The 18,111-nt window shown below is 44.6% G+C and overlaps 1 protein-coding gene across 4 annotated transcripts; it reads right to left on the bottom strand.

Moving 5' to 3' along the window:
- Nucleotides 1-820: 820 nt before the first annotated feature.
- Nucleotides 821-17,683, bottom strand: LOC118399262 (CCR4-NOT transcription complex subunit 3-like). Of its 4 annotated transcripts, none has more exons than XM_035795195.2 (18): nucleotides 17,519-17,683; nucleotides 14,500-14,566; nucleotides 13,810-13,877; nucleotides 13,126-13,200; nucleotides 12,652-12,741; nucleotides 9,225-9,353; nucleotides 8,594-8,689; nucleotides 6,944-7,163; nucleotides 6,328-6,500; nucleotides 5,910-5,966; nucleotides 4,855-5,806; nucleotides 4,541-4,646; nucleotides 4,276-4,417; nucleotides 4,007-4,103; nucleotides 3,467-3,668; nucleotides 3,104-3,236; nucleotides 2,778-2,903; nucleotides 821-2,516 (listed from the first exon to the last, which is right to left on the bottom strand). In XM_035795195.2, exons 2-18 carry the CDS (start codon nucleotides 14,522-14,524, stop codon nucleotides 2,418-2,420), a joined length of 2,790 nt encoding a protein of 929 aa, XP_035651088.2. In that variant the 5' UTR covers nucleotides 14,525-14,566; nucleotides 17,519-17,683; the 3' UTR covers nucleotides 821-2,417. The 4 variants fall into 4 exon arrangements, with proteins under 4 accessions (XP_035651088.2, XP_035651090.2, XP_035651089.2 ...); XM_035795197.2 differs by having other exon boundaries at nucleotides 6,328-6,455; XM_035795196.2 differs by having other exon boundaries at nucleotides 6,944-7,157.
- Nucleotides 17,684-18,111: the final 428 nt, after the last annotated feature.

Genomic DNA, 18,111 nt, shown 5'->3' with positions numbered 1-18,111 from the left:
CCATGTGTTGTTGTGCTGCGTATACCATAAGGTATGTAGAGACAGGGAGAGGAAAATGTAGGCACTCAACGGTGCAACGTAAACACAACGAAAGGGAGGGGCCAGACAAAATGATATGGTCAAAGTGGTAACATTTGACTTAAAACCAGCAGGTATGATGCGTTATGGTGCAGTTATAATGCATTGAAAGACTTATAAGTGTGCATGGATCAGTTACCTGCTGTTCCAGACGTAGGAACACGACATGCTAACGCTAGGCTCATGCACTTAACTCACACTACCTTGTAAGAACAAGCTCTTTAAACGGGGCAAACTGCAGTTGCTCCATCCGTTTTTGTACTTATCTACCCATTGCATATGAATGTAACTTATGACTCATCGAGTTTAGTTCGGTCCTGTTCCACCAGAACCCAAAATACAAGCTTGTTTTACTCTGTTTGTGAACAATGTAATTGTAAACAAACATGGTCAGAACTATACGTTTGATCTCATGGCTCGTCAATTCTGGCATCAATTGTTCTAGGAATTTGAGAGTGGCTCAATCTTTCCAGCCCCACCCCTCAGCTGTGGGGCAAAAAGTGGCGTGGAAACCGCTTTGTTATTGTTTGCCCCAAAAATATTTGCATGTGGTAAATGTAAATCCCATGTAGTATTCAGTGTACAGTACACTTAAGACTATGTACGGTCCTAAAAAGGAACTGTGTTACTGTAGTAAAACTGTACTGTTATAAACAAGTAATAACGCATTGTACTTGTCTGCTACCCAAAGTTAAGGCGCTCAAAAGGTTTATGGAGGAACAGGATTTTAAAAAAACAATACTTCTGAAAAGTAATTATTTTATTAATATTTTACAATCCTTTATTCATGGTTATGCTTCATATTTACTTAATTTTCTCAGCTCCACTTTGCAAGTGTCATGCTGTCCAGAAGACAACGACAAAACGGAAAGGATGAACGTGACAGTCTATACAACACCCTTTCAGAGGGGGAGAGATTCACATTTCACCTCTGGATGACTTCCCTTCCGCTCACCCAATAGGTAAAGATAACATTAAAAACAGCAGGCTTGTCAGTGAATGGTGCTCCGACAAGTTATTTTCTTTAAAAAAATAAAATAAAAGGGTCTCAACTCCTTAGAATTTAAACGCTTTCCATCTCTGAGATGACACAGGCAAATGAAAATGACAAACTTAAGATTGCACTCCAAACATTGGAGGATACTATTTTTAAAAAGCCTTATAGAAATGAAACAAATGGCCATTAAATGGGAATAGAAAGCCTTATTGGGGCAGATAAAACAAAATTGCCCGGAGGTGTCAGTCTGATTTGTGTTTTTTTTTTGTGCTGCTATGATGGAGCTTCTGACGCGGTATATTTCCTCACATAATGATCCATCAAACACTTCCTGAGAAAAGGAAATATCTACCTGGTGGTTGAAGTGAATTTGGAAGTGCAATCACAATTGATTTGTACATTATCATCAAAGTGACAGGAACAAAAATAATGACTTGTTATTACTAGGGCAGTCTTGCGTTTTATTGTAAAAGCCCGCCTCTGGGGTGGAAAAACACCTGTAAACTTTCTCTACAGACGAGACACTTCAGTGCTGGTGTGGTTTCTGTTGCCGTTGACCACAGCAATATAAACGTAATGTTGTAATGTGGGACAAGAATGAATTGGTTACCATGTTGTACTACAGCAGTCTTTATGGCAGTGTGGTCAATGCTGGGTGTACCCAAGAGGCAGCTATTAGTTTAGTATTAGGGCGGGGCTGGTGACCCTGAAGAGAGTATTCATTTGGGATAAAACATGGAGTCACCCCATGGAAATGCTACCATTTCCCCATCTAGTCTTTAGCTTGTGTACAACCCAGCGATGACCTGACTGCTGTGAAACGCTTTGGAACCACCCCGGACCCAACATCCCCCAAGGGCTCATTTGATTGGCCTTTCTCTGTGCCTTGTCACTTTGTTTTAAACATTTTTATTTATTTATTTATTAATTAAATTGGACTGCCATACTGCTGAGAATTAAGACGGATTTGACCAATCATCTTTGGTTGTCAATGAGTGGTAGGTGAGTTTTGAAGAAGAAAAACAAACAAAAAAACAATACAGAGTGCGTTATCAACCAAACATATGAAATCATGATTTCTTATCTGCCAAAAAAAAGAAAAGGATCCAGTTCAGGTAAGAGATTAAAAGCTTCTAAATCAAAAACGGCCTGATGGGAAAAGAGGGAGGGGTTTATCACTGTAGGGGTGTGGCGTCGCAAGGCAAAGAGGGAGGAGCTCCAAATGCATTATGTTGTTCTCAGACTGGCTCAGTCTCGCGTCTGCATCCGTCCCTCTTCCCAGTGTGTTCAGTTCAATCCAGGAATGTCGACAGTAGTCCACCCTTCTTTTATTCGCCTTATGTCACTGGAGGTCTCGGTCTTCAAGGTACCTGTACTCAAACGTGAATCCTTCCTTCTTCCGTTGTCCCCACTTCTCGTAGTCGAAGTAAATGTACGTCCCCTTTAAAAGACATTGGAAAAAGCACAGCAATGTTGGTGAAAATCCTTAATCTTTCAAATTTGACAAAAATCTTAAACTTTAAATAATGGTTATATTTCGACAGGGCATGCAACAGAAAACACAAGTAAGTGTTCATTGCTGGACAAGTCAAGGTAGTCTCTTCCTGTTTGAATCAGTTTTCTTCCGTTTGGTGCCCAATGAACACGACAAAGATTGCAATCCAAGGAGTCTGCCGTGTGTGGAGGGGGGGGGCGAGCTCACCTGCTCAAACTCATCTGTGATGGTCTTGGGCTCCTCGTGCCTCTGGAACCACATCATGTACTTGGTGTGGAACCGCCACGACTGCTTCTTCAAGGCCTTGGCTGCCAGATACTGGGCCTTGGTGCCCTGCGGAGAGAACACAGAAGGGAATATGCTACTTTTATGTACACAACCATGTCCAAAACATGACACAGCCTGAAGATTGGCGGTGTGTGTCGTTACATCTTTCTCATCAAAAGTAAAACCATCAAAAATAATCAGCGTCTCAGTCACACAGTAAAGCTTGGTTTTGTCACATGTGTACACACACACACACACACACACACCTCTAGGTAGTAGAATATGAAGAACAGTGTCTCCGTGGACAGTCTCTGGTAGAACTCCACAGAGTCGGAGTGGGGGGGTGGCACCTGGTTGTGGAAAGGCAGGGTGGGACACGGGTTCCTCATCAGGTACTGCCTGGAGTACCAAAACAATCACAATAGGGGATTAAATACATGCCTTTAGTCTCCAAAGCAACAGTGCAGAGAAGTGATACAGATATCCCCCAAAATGTAAGCCTGGGGTGAATCTCAAAAGTATTTTCCTTGAGTACTCATGTCCTCTCCAAAATGTGAGGGGGAAGCAAGAAGACTTGAGATTCAACCCTGGAGAATCTTTGTGGCTTCAGATTGCCTCCATGTTCGTACCTGATCCGCTCTGAGTCGGAGGGGTGGGGCATGTGCGTCCAGGCCGACTCCTGCATGGCCTGCTGGTACAGCTGGTCTTTGGACAGGGGTACGGGCCCCAGCGGGCACACACCCAGCGATGGGGGGATGCTGACCTCCGAGAGCGAGGGCTGCTGGGGGGCCGAGGGAGGCCCTGGAGGCGCTGTAGTGCTGGGGAAAATGTCTGAAGCCACAGAGAGAGAAAAGAGAATTTGAAAAAAAAGGAGTCTGGTCTGAAGGCAAAAAAGTTGCTTTACTGTTACATAGGTGCAGTGAAATGTGTTGTTTTACAGGGTCAGCCGTAGTAGGAGCCCCGGGAACCAAATTGCTCAAGGGAAGACAGATTTTTCACCTTGTCGGCTCGGGTATTTGAGCCAGCGACCTTTCGGTTACTGGCCCAACGCTCTAACCACTAGGCTACCTGCCGCCCAGTAACAATACCATAAATAATTGAAAGGTGTTAAGAAAGTCTCCCAGTCAGCAACACTTGAAACACTACATGATGTCCCGTTTGTTGCTCACCTGTGGTGAGGTGCAGAGGGGGCAACTCTCCCTCCATTGCTGAGCCCAGTGCCGCTTGTTCGGCCATGGACTTCACAGTGCTCAGAGGCTCCTGGGGCTGAAAGTGCGAAAGGAGTTAAACCAACTGGGTGAGAGATCAGGAAATCTGACATCGGGTGAGTCCCAAGAAGTCCTCCCCGTTATGGCTCAGTTTAGTATTTGGGGTTGATCCTAGATCAATGTCTACGGCCAGGGTCATTTTGTTACACGAAGCTCCTTGTGTTTCTCACCTTCATGCTTTCAGAGGCCTGTGTGTAGGAGAGCGGCCCGTTGAGCATACTGCTGCCTGAAGGTTTACTCTCAATGTAGGATGGCGAGGGAGTGCTGGTGGGTAGGGTCATGGACCCTAAAAGGCTGGGGCCACTGTCTTTACTGGGTGGGTAAGAGAGACATTGGTTGATATGCTTTTAAGTGAGTTTGAATAAATTATGACCATACAGTGAGATTCACAATACAAGATACCATAGGACTTCAAAAAAAGTATAATTTACTCACAGCTGATTGGTGGTGGAGATCAAAGACGAGGGTTGGCTGCTTTGTAATTGGCTGGCAATGTTGAGGGCAGAATCTGGTGTGCTGTCTGCTACTACAGCACTGTAACCTGGGACAGAGGAGATTGTAAACCTCCCTCTCAAACTAAAACAGAACTCTGACAATACTGTACATAGGCGATATTCATTTGGTCGACCTTATAATCTGTACAACCCAATTCTGGGTTGAACAACTATAAACAAACAATTTACAAAAAAATGCCATGGATGGATATAACCGAGCAACAACAATATAAGCGAATGGTAATTCAAGCTTACTAGTGCTACCATTCTGCTTCTGTCCACTGGGTGGCCTTGCGATCGCTGCATTTCCTCCTCCGATGCCCAAGCTGTTTGGCGCTCCTGATCCAGAGTTCCCTCCAATGCTTCCTATAGCTCCCAGGCTGCTTCCAGGGGCCAGGCCCCCTCCTATGGGACTGGGGGACACCAGTGGAGGGCCCTGGACTGTCGACTGTCCTGAGCCAAGGCCTAGGATCCCACCACTGACACCAACTGCACCGGGCACAGAGCCCAAAAGGCCCGTGGACCTGTCGCTGAATCCGCTCACCGGTCCCACTGCGCTGGAGTTAGTGCTGCTAGTGCTCAGGCTGCTGATTTTCCCTGCAAGGGGGCTTCCTATGGTCCCGGAGCCTGCTGCTGCCATGGCGTAGGGGGCCGAAGTGGAGCCCGCCAGGAGTCCGGCCATGGTGTTTAAGGACGCCGGCATCCCTGACAGGCCAAGGCCCGACATCTGGCTGACAGCCGGTGACCCACTCATGCCGCCTTTACCAAGGCCCAAGCCCAACCCGAGCCCCAAGGTGGAGCCCGGAGAGGGCCTTGACGGAGCCTGCGGCTGGGTGTTTGGTGTGAGGGCTGTGCTAGAGATGGCGGGCGAGGAGGCAGAGGGGCTGGGGAGAAGGATGTTGTTCGACGGGCTGGAGGAGAGGATTGAGTTTCTGGCCTGCTGCGTTTGGTGATGCTGCTGAAGTTGCTGCTGGGTAGCGTCGCTGTAGCTGCCAGAGTTGGAGAGGAGACCCCCCATGTTGCCCAGAAGGCTGTTGTTGTTGCCCACAGCGTTGGCCTGGCCACCTCCGGCGATGTTCACCATAGAGACCAGCGAGGAAGAGGCTGCTCCCGAGGAGGCGCCAGAGGCAGATGATGAAGAGGAGGACGAGGAGGATGAGGACGATGAAGACAACGACGAAGAGGGGTTGCCATTCTTGACAGGTGACTGAAATGGAGTAAAATACATACTTCAAAACCACTTCTGGTGCAGCACAGCAACAAAAAGAAAGTGACTCAGACAGCACGGTTTACTTTGCAATGCATCTTACCTGACTGATTTCACTGTCTGTCGAACGTCCCCTTTTCTTGTCATCTTCAGAGTTCTCCTGGAGAAAAAAAAACCCCCAAAAGATCTCCCAATCAGCACCGAGCCATGACCACCGGTTCTAATTCAGCGCAAAACACGTTTTGTAACTAAATTAAATCAAGTGCTGTTCATATTGAGGCTCAATACAAACTTCATCATCTGCTCGCTTTCATCCTTGTTTCTCTAAACCCCCTCTGATCTGAGAGCGAGGGACCACGGAGCACCCACTCCAACCCAGGAACAAGTCAACATTCACAACACCTAATTACTATCCTCTAACAGTACAGCATGAGAGTGGGCGGTTCTAAAGAATGGGCGAGCAAGTAGGGGACACAACGGAGACTGAGGTGAGAAGTAGACAGAACCAGGGGTTTCCTCACCGTAGTGTACGTGGCGGGAATGGGCGAGGAGGAAGTGGTGGAGGTAGGCGTGCCGCTGGAGATCTGATGGAAGAGATCGTCGTCCAGGAGCGATTGGCCCGGCGGGGACGTGGCCACCAGCGACCCGGCTAGAGACACAAGAGATGGATGGGGGGAGACAGAGGGAGAGGTAGCTACATAAAAACAAAAACAAAAGTTGCATAAGGAAAAACGTTAAGTGGGCAGTTATACAGAGACAACAGGTACAGAAATGATTGAACGTACAGTATTGCAATAACCAAGCCATCGTAAATTATAGTACATTGCAGTACACAAGCACACTCAGGAATAGTCACATACATGGAATAGTGATGTCTTGACACAGTATCGATACTCTTTCCATGGCTTTTGCCATGGAAATACTCTATGGTCCTTTAACGGCTTTAGGTAAAATAGTGTGTGCTATAGATTTGTATTTTTCTACAAAATGTGACATTGGGGTGGCCGTTTCAGGACTGTTTCCTCAGGAAATTGTCTGCTTCCTGTTTTGTTTCCTTGCCGTGATTACCGTCCTTTTGTCGTTATCATTAGCGTGATACTGAGTGTCGCGACAACACCACCGCGAAGCAGCACTTACGGAGCTCCTCCAGATCCAGGTCGTCGTAGAGGAACTCGTTCTCCTCGAAGTCGGGGTCCTGCGACGAGTCCATGTAGTACTCCACGTCGTCCTTGATTTTGCGGATGGAGTCCACCGGCAAGGTGTCGTTGTCCAGCATGCGCAGGATGGTCTCCAGCATCCGGATGTGGTACCGGTGCTTCTCGATGAAGCGCTTCAGCTCTTCGATGCGATCCTGTTTCTATAGCAGAGATGCGCATGTAAGTTGATGCCTCAAACTCAAACTTGTACGCATTCAGCGCAGAATGTGCTATATGCATGTGTGGAGGCATGGAAGTGGAAAACAGATGGTACCTACTTTACATTAGGTGCATTGGGTAATGCAGCGTGCCGAGAAAATAAGAGACATATATAGGATGAGAGATGAATTTAGAGTTAGAATGGCATCATCTAACGAGAAATTACTTTGGTATGGAAGAAAATAGAGAGAGAGGGAGAGATGGAGGGGAAGATATGGAGGAGAAGGTGCACTATAGACACACAAAAGTATGTGGACACCCCTTCAAATGAGTGGAGGGGGGCTATTTCAGCCACACCAAATGCTGACAGGTGTAGAACATTAAGCACAAAGCCATGCAATCTCCATAGACAAACGTTGGCAGTAGAATGGCCTTACTGAAGAACTCTGTGACTTTCAACATGGCACCTTCATGAGACGCCACCTTTCCAACAAGTCAGTACGTCAAATTTTTTGCCCTGCTAGAGCTGCCCCGGGCAACTATAAATGCTGTTATTGTGAAGTGGAAACGCCTAGGAGCAAAAACGAGTCAGCCGATAAGTGGTAGGCTACACAAGCTCACAGAACGGGATTGCCAATGCCAAGCGTCGGCTGGAGTGGTGTAAAACTCGCAGCAATTGGACTCTGGCGCAGTAGAAACGTGTTCTCTAGAGTGATGTGTCACCATCTGGCAGTCCGACGACAAATCTAGGTTTGCAAGGAGAATACTACCTGCCCCAATGCATAGTGTCAACTGTAAAGTTTAGTGGTGGAGGAACAATAGTCTGGGCTGTTTTCGTGGTTCGGGCTAGGAATCTTAATGCTACAGCGTACAATGACATTCTAGCCAATTCTGTGCTTCCAACTTTGTGAAAGGCTTTTTCCTGTTTCAGCATGACAATGCCCCTATGATCAAAGCGAGGTCCATACAGAAATGGTTTGTCGAGATCGGTGTGAAAGAACATGACTGGCCTGCACAGAGCCTTGACCTCAACCCCATTGAACACCTTTGGGCTGAATTGGAAAGCTGACTGCGAGCCAGGCCTAATCGCCCAAAATCAGTTCCTGACCTCACTAATGCTGTTGTGGCTGAATGGAAGCAAGTCCCTGCAGCTAAATGTTCCAACATCTAGTGGAAAGCCTTCCCAGAAGAGTGGAGGCTGTTATAGCAGCAATGTTCCTACATCTAGTGGAAAGCCTTCCCAGAAGAGTGGAGGCTGTTATAGCAGCAATGTTCCTACATCTAGTGGAAAGCCTTCCCAGAAGAGTATAGCAGCAAAAGGGGGACCAATTCCATATTAAATATCCCATGATTTTGGAATGAGATGTTTGACGAGCAGTGTCCACATACTTTTGGTCATGTAGTGTAGATAACATATGCTGCGACTACTGACCTCTTTGTCTCCCTTCTTCTTTCGAGTCTGGACTGAGAGGGACTCCACTTCGCTCTCAAACTGATCCACCTGCATGTTCAGAGTGTCTATCGTATTCTGATGGACGACAGGCGTGACATCATTCAAATGATTTAAACATGATCACACCAGAACCAGTCGTTATGCAGTGTGGTCTATGCAAACACTTCAAAAAACACCAAAACCTAATTCATAGGTGAAACTATTAGGGCTGGGACGATACCACTACCATGGCAAGGAAACAAAACACAAAGCGGATTTAAGTTCTTTAGGGAAACAGACATTTCCCAAGCTAAAAGCACACTATTTTACATAAAGCAAGTTTTAAAGAACTAAAGAGTTTGGTCTGCTTGGTGTTTTCATTTTTGCCATAGAGAAAATATTAGAATACTGGTACCGTCCTGGCCCTAGAAATTACGCAGTAAAGCAAATTCAGATTTGGACATTTAACAAGTCTTATGTACTTTGAAATCCAAGTGCACTGCAATGAATAGGCATAGATTGCATGATGAAATCCAAGTCATTAATGTCATTTCATCAGACCATATTAACGGCAATAGAATTTAGCTCATGTTTCGTGAAACAAAGGTTTTCAATCAAAAGTAATGCTCACCGTTAGCCAATTGCCAACCTCCTCCTTCTCCCTTTGGGCCGGGTCCACCTTCTGTGCCAGGCCCAGCCCCTCCTTCGAGTAAGCCTTTGTCTTGGTCTCTCGTTCCACGATCTTGAACCGCTCCATTTGCTAAAGGGGGCGATAGCAGGAAATGGTTTATAAATCACTACAGGTGATAAGTTCTCTTTGAGGATCCATTAGCATACCACATGCTAGCTATGCCAAAGATAAAAATAAAAAAAATAAAAAAAATATTGGCTTGTGAAAGCAGATGTTTCCAACTGCTCACGTCAAAGCATTGGACTAGTTGGCGAGCAAAATAAGGTCGTGTTAGGGCATACCATTGCAAAACTTTTTGAAATGCTATTCAACGGACACCCAAAGGAAGCATTTTTTTTTTTTTTTTTTTTTTTTTTGGGGGGGGCAAGTTCAGATAATACCTTGCAGTTTCAGACCTACTGAACATGTGCCTGCTGGGCACTGTGGGTGGAGATTAACACAGAGTCCTCACCAATTAAAGCCATCCTCCAATAGAATGGTTCAGAGTGACTGCAGCAGGTGTACAGATCTCCCAATTAGACCAGTGATTACTAAGTTTTGACACCTGTGTGCTTTCCTTGATCAGTAATGCTGGATATTCTCCACTAGGTGTTCTCAGAAGAGACTCCATCCACAACCTCTGACTTCCACAAGCAGAGTTCGGTGCAGAATTTGTATGACGTTTTGGCTAAGGAGAATGCTTGGAGGCGCGTAAACCCAGCCTAACACGGAAACATTGCTTCCATGCATTTCCCTAGAAGTCAGCAGCCCCAGTAAGTGTAGTAATATGCGTCATCCACACAAGAGCATGCCAGCAGCACCTTTGTATATAAGATTGATAGCCCCCCTGTGTTAATCTGTTAACAGTATAACAAGAAGCTAAATTAAAACCCTGGCATGAAGCCTGTGAATGCTTAGCAGAGCGGTGACTATTTGCTAAATGTTATTTATGTGGCTAACTGTTCTCCTGAGGGGGGCCTGGCTGTGGATGAAATCTCCGCCTGGTTATTTAATCCACCTCAGCTCTAGAGTGGACTGACGAAGCCTTCAAATAGATCAGGGTAGGGCTCTGTGGAACTGGAACCTGACGGGGACATTCTAAATAGTACACCATTGTCATTTGGGATCGAGACAAAGGGGGCAAACTGCCTGCCTTGAACAGGTGTCGCCCCATTACAGTAAGTACCTACAGTAGGATCCTACCTCAATACTACAATACGTATTGAAAGACGAACAAGAGCAGCTGGGGCTTCAATGGGGCAACTTTGTTCGTTTATCATATCTGTGGACCATAAACTGGGATATGGTGATGACATAGCTTTGACTAAGACTGATCAGTTTAGTTTTGTTAAAGCGATGTAGCAATTGTCTGAGACTAGAAGTTGAGGGGGGGGGGAACAGAAGCACATTATGCTTAGAGGCATTTCCATCAAAGGACCCATGAGCGCCAACATGTGAAATTCATAGCAGGGTTGGAGTCAATTCAGGAAGTACACTGATTCCAATTCTCTTCAATTAGGAACATTTCTACCTAGAATTCTAATTAGATTGACCCCAACCCTGCATAACAGCATGTCAAATGAAAACAAAGAGTCTATATTTTTGTTTGGGAGAAATTGTTTACCATCTGTAAGTTTAAGAAATGTTACCACATACTAATTTCTTAAAGATATTTTCACGAGTGAAGATAAAGTTCACAGAAGTAACCTTTAATGGTAGACCTACCCATTTTTGTATAGTCATTTTACTGAAATCCCTTTTGTTTATGAATTAAGTGATTAAAACTCATTCTGTTACCAAATTGGTAACGGAATTAACCCCCAAAAAATCTTTAATGAAATTATGTTCAGCTCATAACTGTTTTCTGTCTCTATTGGCTGGTGGTTAAAACAGTCTAAGCCTAGACAACCCCTCCCTCTCCAGGTTCATTTCACCTCTCCCAGATCTTACTGACACCTACCGACGAGCCCCCTCTTTCCATTGACTTTAACCAGCATCCTTACCCACTGAGCATCAGCCAATACCGGAACGTCTAAAAAGTAGTTGAAATTTGATCAGTCCACCCTGGCCTTGATGTTAAAGTCTACAGATGGACTGGACCAAATCTGAACCCATCATAGATTTACGTTTAACAAGTTTGGACAGTACAGTAAAATGCAGTAAAGAGAAGTAGCCTGCAGTGTATTGTACTGTACTGAATTCCGCTCTATTGTGCTGTCCAAACTTGTAAAACATGAAGAGAATGACATTCATATCCATAATTATGCATTTCTGTGTAGTACAAGGACCCATGATGTGATTCAGTTACCGGGTGTAAAGCCACTTCACTTACTGTAGTTCAATGGCATAGCTGACACCCCATTCTTTTTGCAGACATCTTTGAATCTTAATTCGGAGCAGGTATATTAAGAGTTTTTGGAAAATGTGGTTGCATAACCTGAGATTTTTCAGTGGAAATTGTTCAAAGTAGTCCTTGTGCATAGAGGTGTATGGTTTGTTAAACTTGGATATCAATGTTTTTTTGTTTGGCATACATTTTAAAGGGGGGGGGGTGGTGTAAATCTGTTACTGTGGAATTGCCCTCGGCTAAACAAAGTGTCACCGGTGCGAAATGCAGATGATTAAAGATCTGCAGTAGACTCAATATAAACCAGGGGACGGCAACAGGTGGCCAGCGGGCCTAGACCGTCCCGCAAGTCATTTTACTTGGCCCTCCAAAGAAAAACGTTTTGGGGGGGGGGGGTCTGTTCCCAAGTATTCACACAAAGACATTTTTTTTTAATGTGACCGTGTCTCAATGTAATCAAGGTATGAAATTGTTATTTTCAAATCAAATATCAAATCTTTTGGGGCTTAGTTGTGGTCAATTTGCAGTGTACAAATTCTAATAATTATGTTCCTGACCACCCGCTCTGACATAAATCGCCCCTCGCGCCTGAATCTAGTTGCCTTCCTCTGATAAACATTACTGCTAACAGAGATCTAGTATTCACAATGAACATGGCTTTGAATACATACACAAAGGTAATATTATCAAAAGTCACCATTGTTTGTCAGTTTGTATTGGCTGATCACCACAATACAAAGGTCACATCAAGAGTCCTGATACAAGTGTCCTTTTCAACACCATCGCATGTATATTTTTGTTGCCTTAGTAGCACCACATTTCAGGTCAACCAAAACCTCAGATGCTCACACACTTCGATACAAGACTCTAGATCCAGAGGTTAAGATGACACATCTCATTGTGTTAGCAGGTGCGGTCATTGAAGCATGTCTGAATAACCTCATCAATGCATTGTGGTTTGGTAGGCCGTGCTAAGCACAGGTGTTTATACCAAGGGTTTCCACAGTATGCGGCTAATGAACATGTGTTCCACACACTCACCGTCTCAATGAGTTTGCGATTCTCCACTAGCTGCCTTTTGTCTTTGATCTCGTTGGAGGCCACCCACGTCTTGATTTGGTCTCGAAGACGCTGGGGGGAGGACAGAGCGGGAGAGAAAGAGACATAAGTTATCTTAGTGAAAGCATGCTGTGGCTTGCCCTGTGAGATCAAGTATGGTTGACACGCACGCACATAAGTTTGGTCCACATGGACACGTTCAGAAACAAAAACACAAAGTGGACACCCAGATGCTTTCGCTTGGTTTTAAGGAGAGCTGACCCTCATCAGATGTAATCAACACATGCATGTCTGCACGCACCCACGTGTGCACACACACACACACACACACACCTGTGGGCAGGCTGAACCATATAACACGAGTAAACATTGTTTTGACATTTGAGGAACATCCCAAAACCCATGTGTCCTCAAGCCACATAACAGTTGAGAACTCTAGCGTTGTCTGTGTCCCACCTGTAGTTTTTTAATCTCTTTCTTGAGGTCGGCTTCATACTTCTCCTTCTGGTTAGCATTGGCTGCATTGTGAAGCTGTTGTTTGGAGGGGCACAGTCACACAGAGTACACTCAGACAAAACAGTATCTCTTCCCAAACATATTTCATATCAAGTCTTTGTAAACAATATAGCCTATAGCTTCACAATATGTATAAAACTAGCATGGCAAATTCAATCTCATGGAGTGTCGAGCCTAGCATCCATAGCTTAGCCCTCTGTCTATACATTTTAGTGACTAGTCTACATTCCCTTCCAGTCCCATCATCCCTCAACTTTACACCAATTCAAGTGGCGGGGTTGCCACTGGGCCGAAACACCCGACTCAGGAGTGTGGCGTTAAACCGTGTTCTTCTTTTGCTTTACACACTAACAAACTGTTACTTCTCTGTCCCCGCGGCCCGTGAACAATGTCTACAACCCTACCAAACGAGGCGTGATGCAGTATTTAAGGCCCTGAATATACAATGGATGTTAAACGTTGAATAATTTGGTGGACCTTCGTACGGTCAGCACAAAACATTCCAACAAGCAAAGCGCCCGGGGAGGTAGAGCTCAACTTCCATATCTGTGCCCAAGTTAGCACACATTTTCAGATCATCACACAAACATTCTTTCAAAATTCAAAATGAGATATGGCAGTTACCTTTTGCCAAATGTCTTCAAACTGTTCCACGCCTTCCGTAACTTTTTTCAAACATCGATCTATTTCACCTGGGGAAGGGCATAGAATAACAGGGAGGGTTTGGGAAAGAGAGCCACGGCTTCAAAAAAATAAAAAATACTTCACGACGCATCACGTCAGGATGAATAATGTAAAGTCCAAAAAGCGAAGCTCTCCCTCTCCCCATAAAGCAACACGGCTTTTACAACTATGGCTGGCGGGCTCATCAATGATAGATGCAGTAAAAGCTACATGTGTCACCCCAAACCTGGTTAAAAATGCAGTGCCACAGGCACTGGCCACGGTAGTCTTCATTTAAGAAGGTTGTCTTCGCAGAGTAAGTCTGACTTTGGCCTTGCGCAGCCTTGCTCCTAAACGTTGCTTCTGGCTTCTTATTTTTGGCGTCACAACCCTTTTCAGTAATACAGTGCAGCACTTTTCTTACGGCGATCACATTAAGCAGAGTGCACTATACTGCGTTGTAGAGTGACAGGTTTAGAATGAAGAGGTAAATCTCTACCTGAATGGATAGAGATTAAAAGTGACATTTCATTTGTTGGCTAGACTTGCTTCATAGAGAGGACATGCATGCAGGGAGGGAATGTAGTGATGGACTGGGTGGTGGGTGATTGGCAGGTGGTACCATTCTGATCGACCATTTGGTAACCTCACCTTGAAGTTTCCTTTTATCAGCCATGACTGTTGACTAGGATGCTTTCTTCATGCCTTACTTCTTTCACTGTAGAGAAAAAGAAGTCTTACGGTGTGATTACAGTCATCTCTGGCAACCCATATACACTACATTACATTTTCATAGCATGTTAACTCGGCAGTGAAGTTAGCAGTGTGAAATCCTGGGTCGTATTCGTTAGGACACAGGCACACCACAGTGAAACGTTTAGCAACAGAAAATTAAAAAGAGCGTTTGTTATTGGACAAGTTCAGGTAGACCTGCCTGTTTCGATCCGCTTTCTACCGTTTGCTGCCTAATGAATACGACCCAGCTTTCCACCCGGGGAGAATGTTTCTCACGTCTCAATGTGATGAAGATGTATAGTGAGAGCATGCACGGCGCAGGTACATGGTTTTCACATTAGGCTACCGCTTCAAAACGGCCAGCATGCAGAACGAAGTTTTGATAACTCAGATTAATTTCTAATGGTACAGTATTCGACTTTCAACTCAAGTTAAATACATTAAAAAGCATTTTGAATGAGACACACTGATGTACACCCTGGGGGCATCACCATTACATTGTATCAAAGTGTCTAGTTATTAAGGCTTAGTAGATAGACCATAGTTGACAGTCTGACTTGTTGACATCTTACACATTGTCATCTCCTGGTTGAATGGTGCATGTAATTGGGATTAGACATGGGTCCTTTAACAAGGCATTTCTGACCATTCCAAGAAAGGGAAAATGACTGAGGGGGCCCTCACAGAAACATATACTGAACAAAAATATAAAACGCAACATGTGAAGTGTTGGTCCCATGTTTCATGAGCTGAAATAAAAGACTTCAAATGTTCCATACGCACAAAAATATTATTTCTCTCAAATGTTCCATCCCTGTTAGTAAACATTTCTCATTACCAAGGTAATCCATTCACCTGAGAGGTGTGGCATATCGAGAAGCTGATTAAACAGCATGATCATTACACAGGTGCACCTTGTGCTGGGGACAATAAAAGGCCACTCTGAAATGTGCAGTTTTGTCACACAACACAATGCCACAGATGTCACAAGATTTAGGGGAGCACGCAATTGGCCATGCTGACTGCAGGAATGTAAACCAGAGTTGTTGCCAGATAATCTACAGTTCATTTCTCTACCATGAGCCATCTCCGTCATTTTAGAGAATTTGGCAGTACGCTCCAAACGACCTCACAACCGCAGACAACGTGTAACCACACCAGCCCAGGACCTCCACATCCGGCTTCTTCACCTGCGGTACGGTCTGAGACCAGCCAACTGATGAAACTGTGGGTTTGCACAACTGAAGAATTTCTGTACAAACGTTCAGAACCTGTCAGGGAAGTTCATCTGCGTGCTCGTCATCCTCACCAGGGTCTTGACCTGACTGCAGTTTGGCGTCGTAACGGACTTCAATGGGCAAATGCTCACCTTCGATGGCCACTGGCACGCTGGAGAAGTGTGCTCTTCACGCATGAATCCCAGTTTCAACTTTACTTGGCAGATGGCAGACAGCGTGTATGGTGTCGTGTGGGCGAGCAGTTTGCTGATGTCAACGGTTTGAACAGAGTGCCCCATGGTGGAGGTGGGGTTATGGTATGGGCAGGCATAAGCTACGGACTATGGGATGGCATAAGCTACAGACAACAAACACAATTGCATTTTATCAATGGCAATTTGAACGCACAGAGATACTGTGAGATCCTGCTGCCCATTGTTGTGCCATTCATCTGCCACCATCACCTCATGTTTCAGCATGATAATGCACAGCCCCATATAGCAAGGATCTGTACACAATTCCTGGAAGCTGAAAATGTCCCAGTACTTCCATGGCCTGCATAATCACCAGCCATGTCACCCATTGAGCATGTTTAGGATGTTCTGGATCAACGTATGACAGCGGGTTCCAGTTTCCCCAATAACCAACAACTTCACACAGCCATTGAAGAGAAGTGGGACAACATTCCACAGGCCACTATCAACAGCCTGATCAACTCTATCCGAAGGAGATGTGTCTCTGCATGAGACATGGTGGTCACACCAGATACTGACTAGTTTTTATGATTGATGCCCCTACCTTTTTCTTTTAAGGTATGTGACCAAAAGATGCATATCTGTATTCCCAGTAATGTGAAATCCATAGAGTAGGGCCTAATGAATTGATTTCAATTGACTGATTTCCTTGAAATTGTTGCATGTTGCGTTTATATTTTTGTTCAGTGTATGTTTGTTTTATTGTACAGTACAAGACTCGTGTTGAATGTGTCTGTCAATCGATACCATAACACAAGAATAAATATCACAAGTGGCAGTAGATTGCAGCTAACTGATTTAGCTAGCCTAGCTACATGAATTGTAGCCACTGAGTGGCGTCTGGATACTTTGACATTCAGACAGTGCACGTGAGTTCAAATATGTAATGGGCGAGGGAGGTTACTTTGCTGAGCATCACTTGCTACTTTTTTTTGCGACAATGTTAAACGTCCACGCAGCTCCGCGCAACTACGGTTCGATAAGGCAATTTTACCATCACTTCAGCCAGTGAGTTGAGGGTGTATTTGAAGTACATTCGCCAAAATCTTACCCACACTAGACTTTCTTAATTAACAAATCTAGCAAGTGAGCTAGGCTAGTCTCCACATCTGGCTTGGGGGGCAACGATCGCTTATTTAAAAACGTGAGCATTAAAGAAACACATGTTTACAAGCAACATAGATTACTTTAAGCTGTTTCTATTTGTCAGAGATAAGCAAACAAGTAGACCACTTCAACACCTGAGTAACAAGAACTTGTCGGCTACAAAATTGCCGTGCATTATTGCAAAGCTTGAATTTCCTTGGAAAACATATCAGCCGAACCCATGTCAATTTGTCTCTGTAGCGGATATGATAGCCAGCTAATGGAGAACCACCGGCTAAGCTATTAGTGTAAGACAAATTGGAGGGGAGAAAAAAATGGCATATAAACTAGTTCTGTTTTAGTGTACGATTCATTTACCTGGATTTTCCGATTAAGCTTTTCTTTTATTAGTTGACCCCACTCTTTTAAATCGTATTTTCCCAAGTCCTCACGCTATTTTTCTAAATTGTATGAATTATTTTCGCCAAACAATTACTCCGCACATCCAAGATGGCTACCAGGAACACCTCCTCCGCTTTTGCCCTGATGGACTGGAGGCCCGCCTCCCTTGCAAGCGATTGGATCTTCATCCTCATTTTTGCCTTCCACTGGCTAGACTGTCTGCCCGTCTAGTGGGACAGATTTACAACTTCCGCACAGGTCGCACTATGATTGGTTAACTTTGAAAGGTGAAAGGTAAACATGAGTTCTCAAACCTCGCCCCCCTTATGTTTTGATCCATGTCCCTAACCAGTAACACTGATAAACTGAGTCGACAGAACATCTATTGATGCTATGAACTGTAAATAGTCCAAGTGTAGACTGCCATGTGTAGATTATTAATTACAGTGCAATATGAATGCTGTCTTTCATTAATCAAATGGCCTACATGACTGAAATAAAAGATGATGCCATCAGTCTAAAGCAATATTACAATCTATAGTTTTCAAAACTCACTGAATAGAACTCTG

The sequence above is a fragment of the Oncorhynchus keta genome, chromosome 20 (assembly GCF_023373465.1).
Source record: "Oncorhynchus keta strain PuntledgeMale-10-30-2019 chromosome 20, Oket_V2, whole genome shotgun sequence".
Classification (NCBI taxonomy): Eukaryota; Metazoa; Chordata; class Actinopteri; order Salmoniformes; family Salmonidae; genus Oncorhynchus; species Oncorhynchus keta.
This window is presented reverse-complemented; position numbering and strand designations above follow the sequence as displayed.

Coding starts and splice junctions, on each gene's coding strand:
- LOC118399262 (XM_035795195.2), bottom strand. CDS start 14,524: ATGGCTGATAAAAGGAAACTTCAAG. Junction 6,501..6,943: donor CCTGGATCTGGAGGAGCTCC/GTAAGTGCTGCT, acceptor GTTTTTATGTAG/CTACCTCTCCCTCTGTCTCC. Junction 3,237..3,466: donor TCCGACTCAGAGCGGATCAG/GTACGAACATGG, acceptor TTGGTACTCCAG/GCAGTACCTGATGAGGAACC.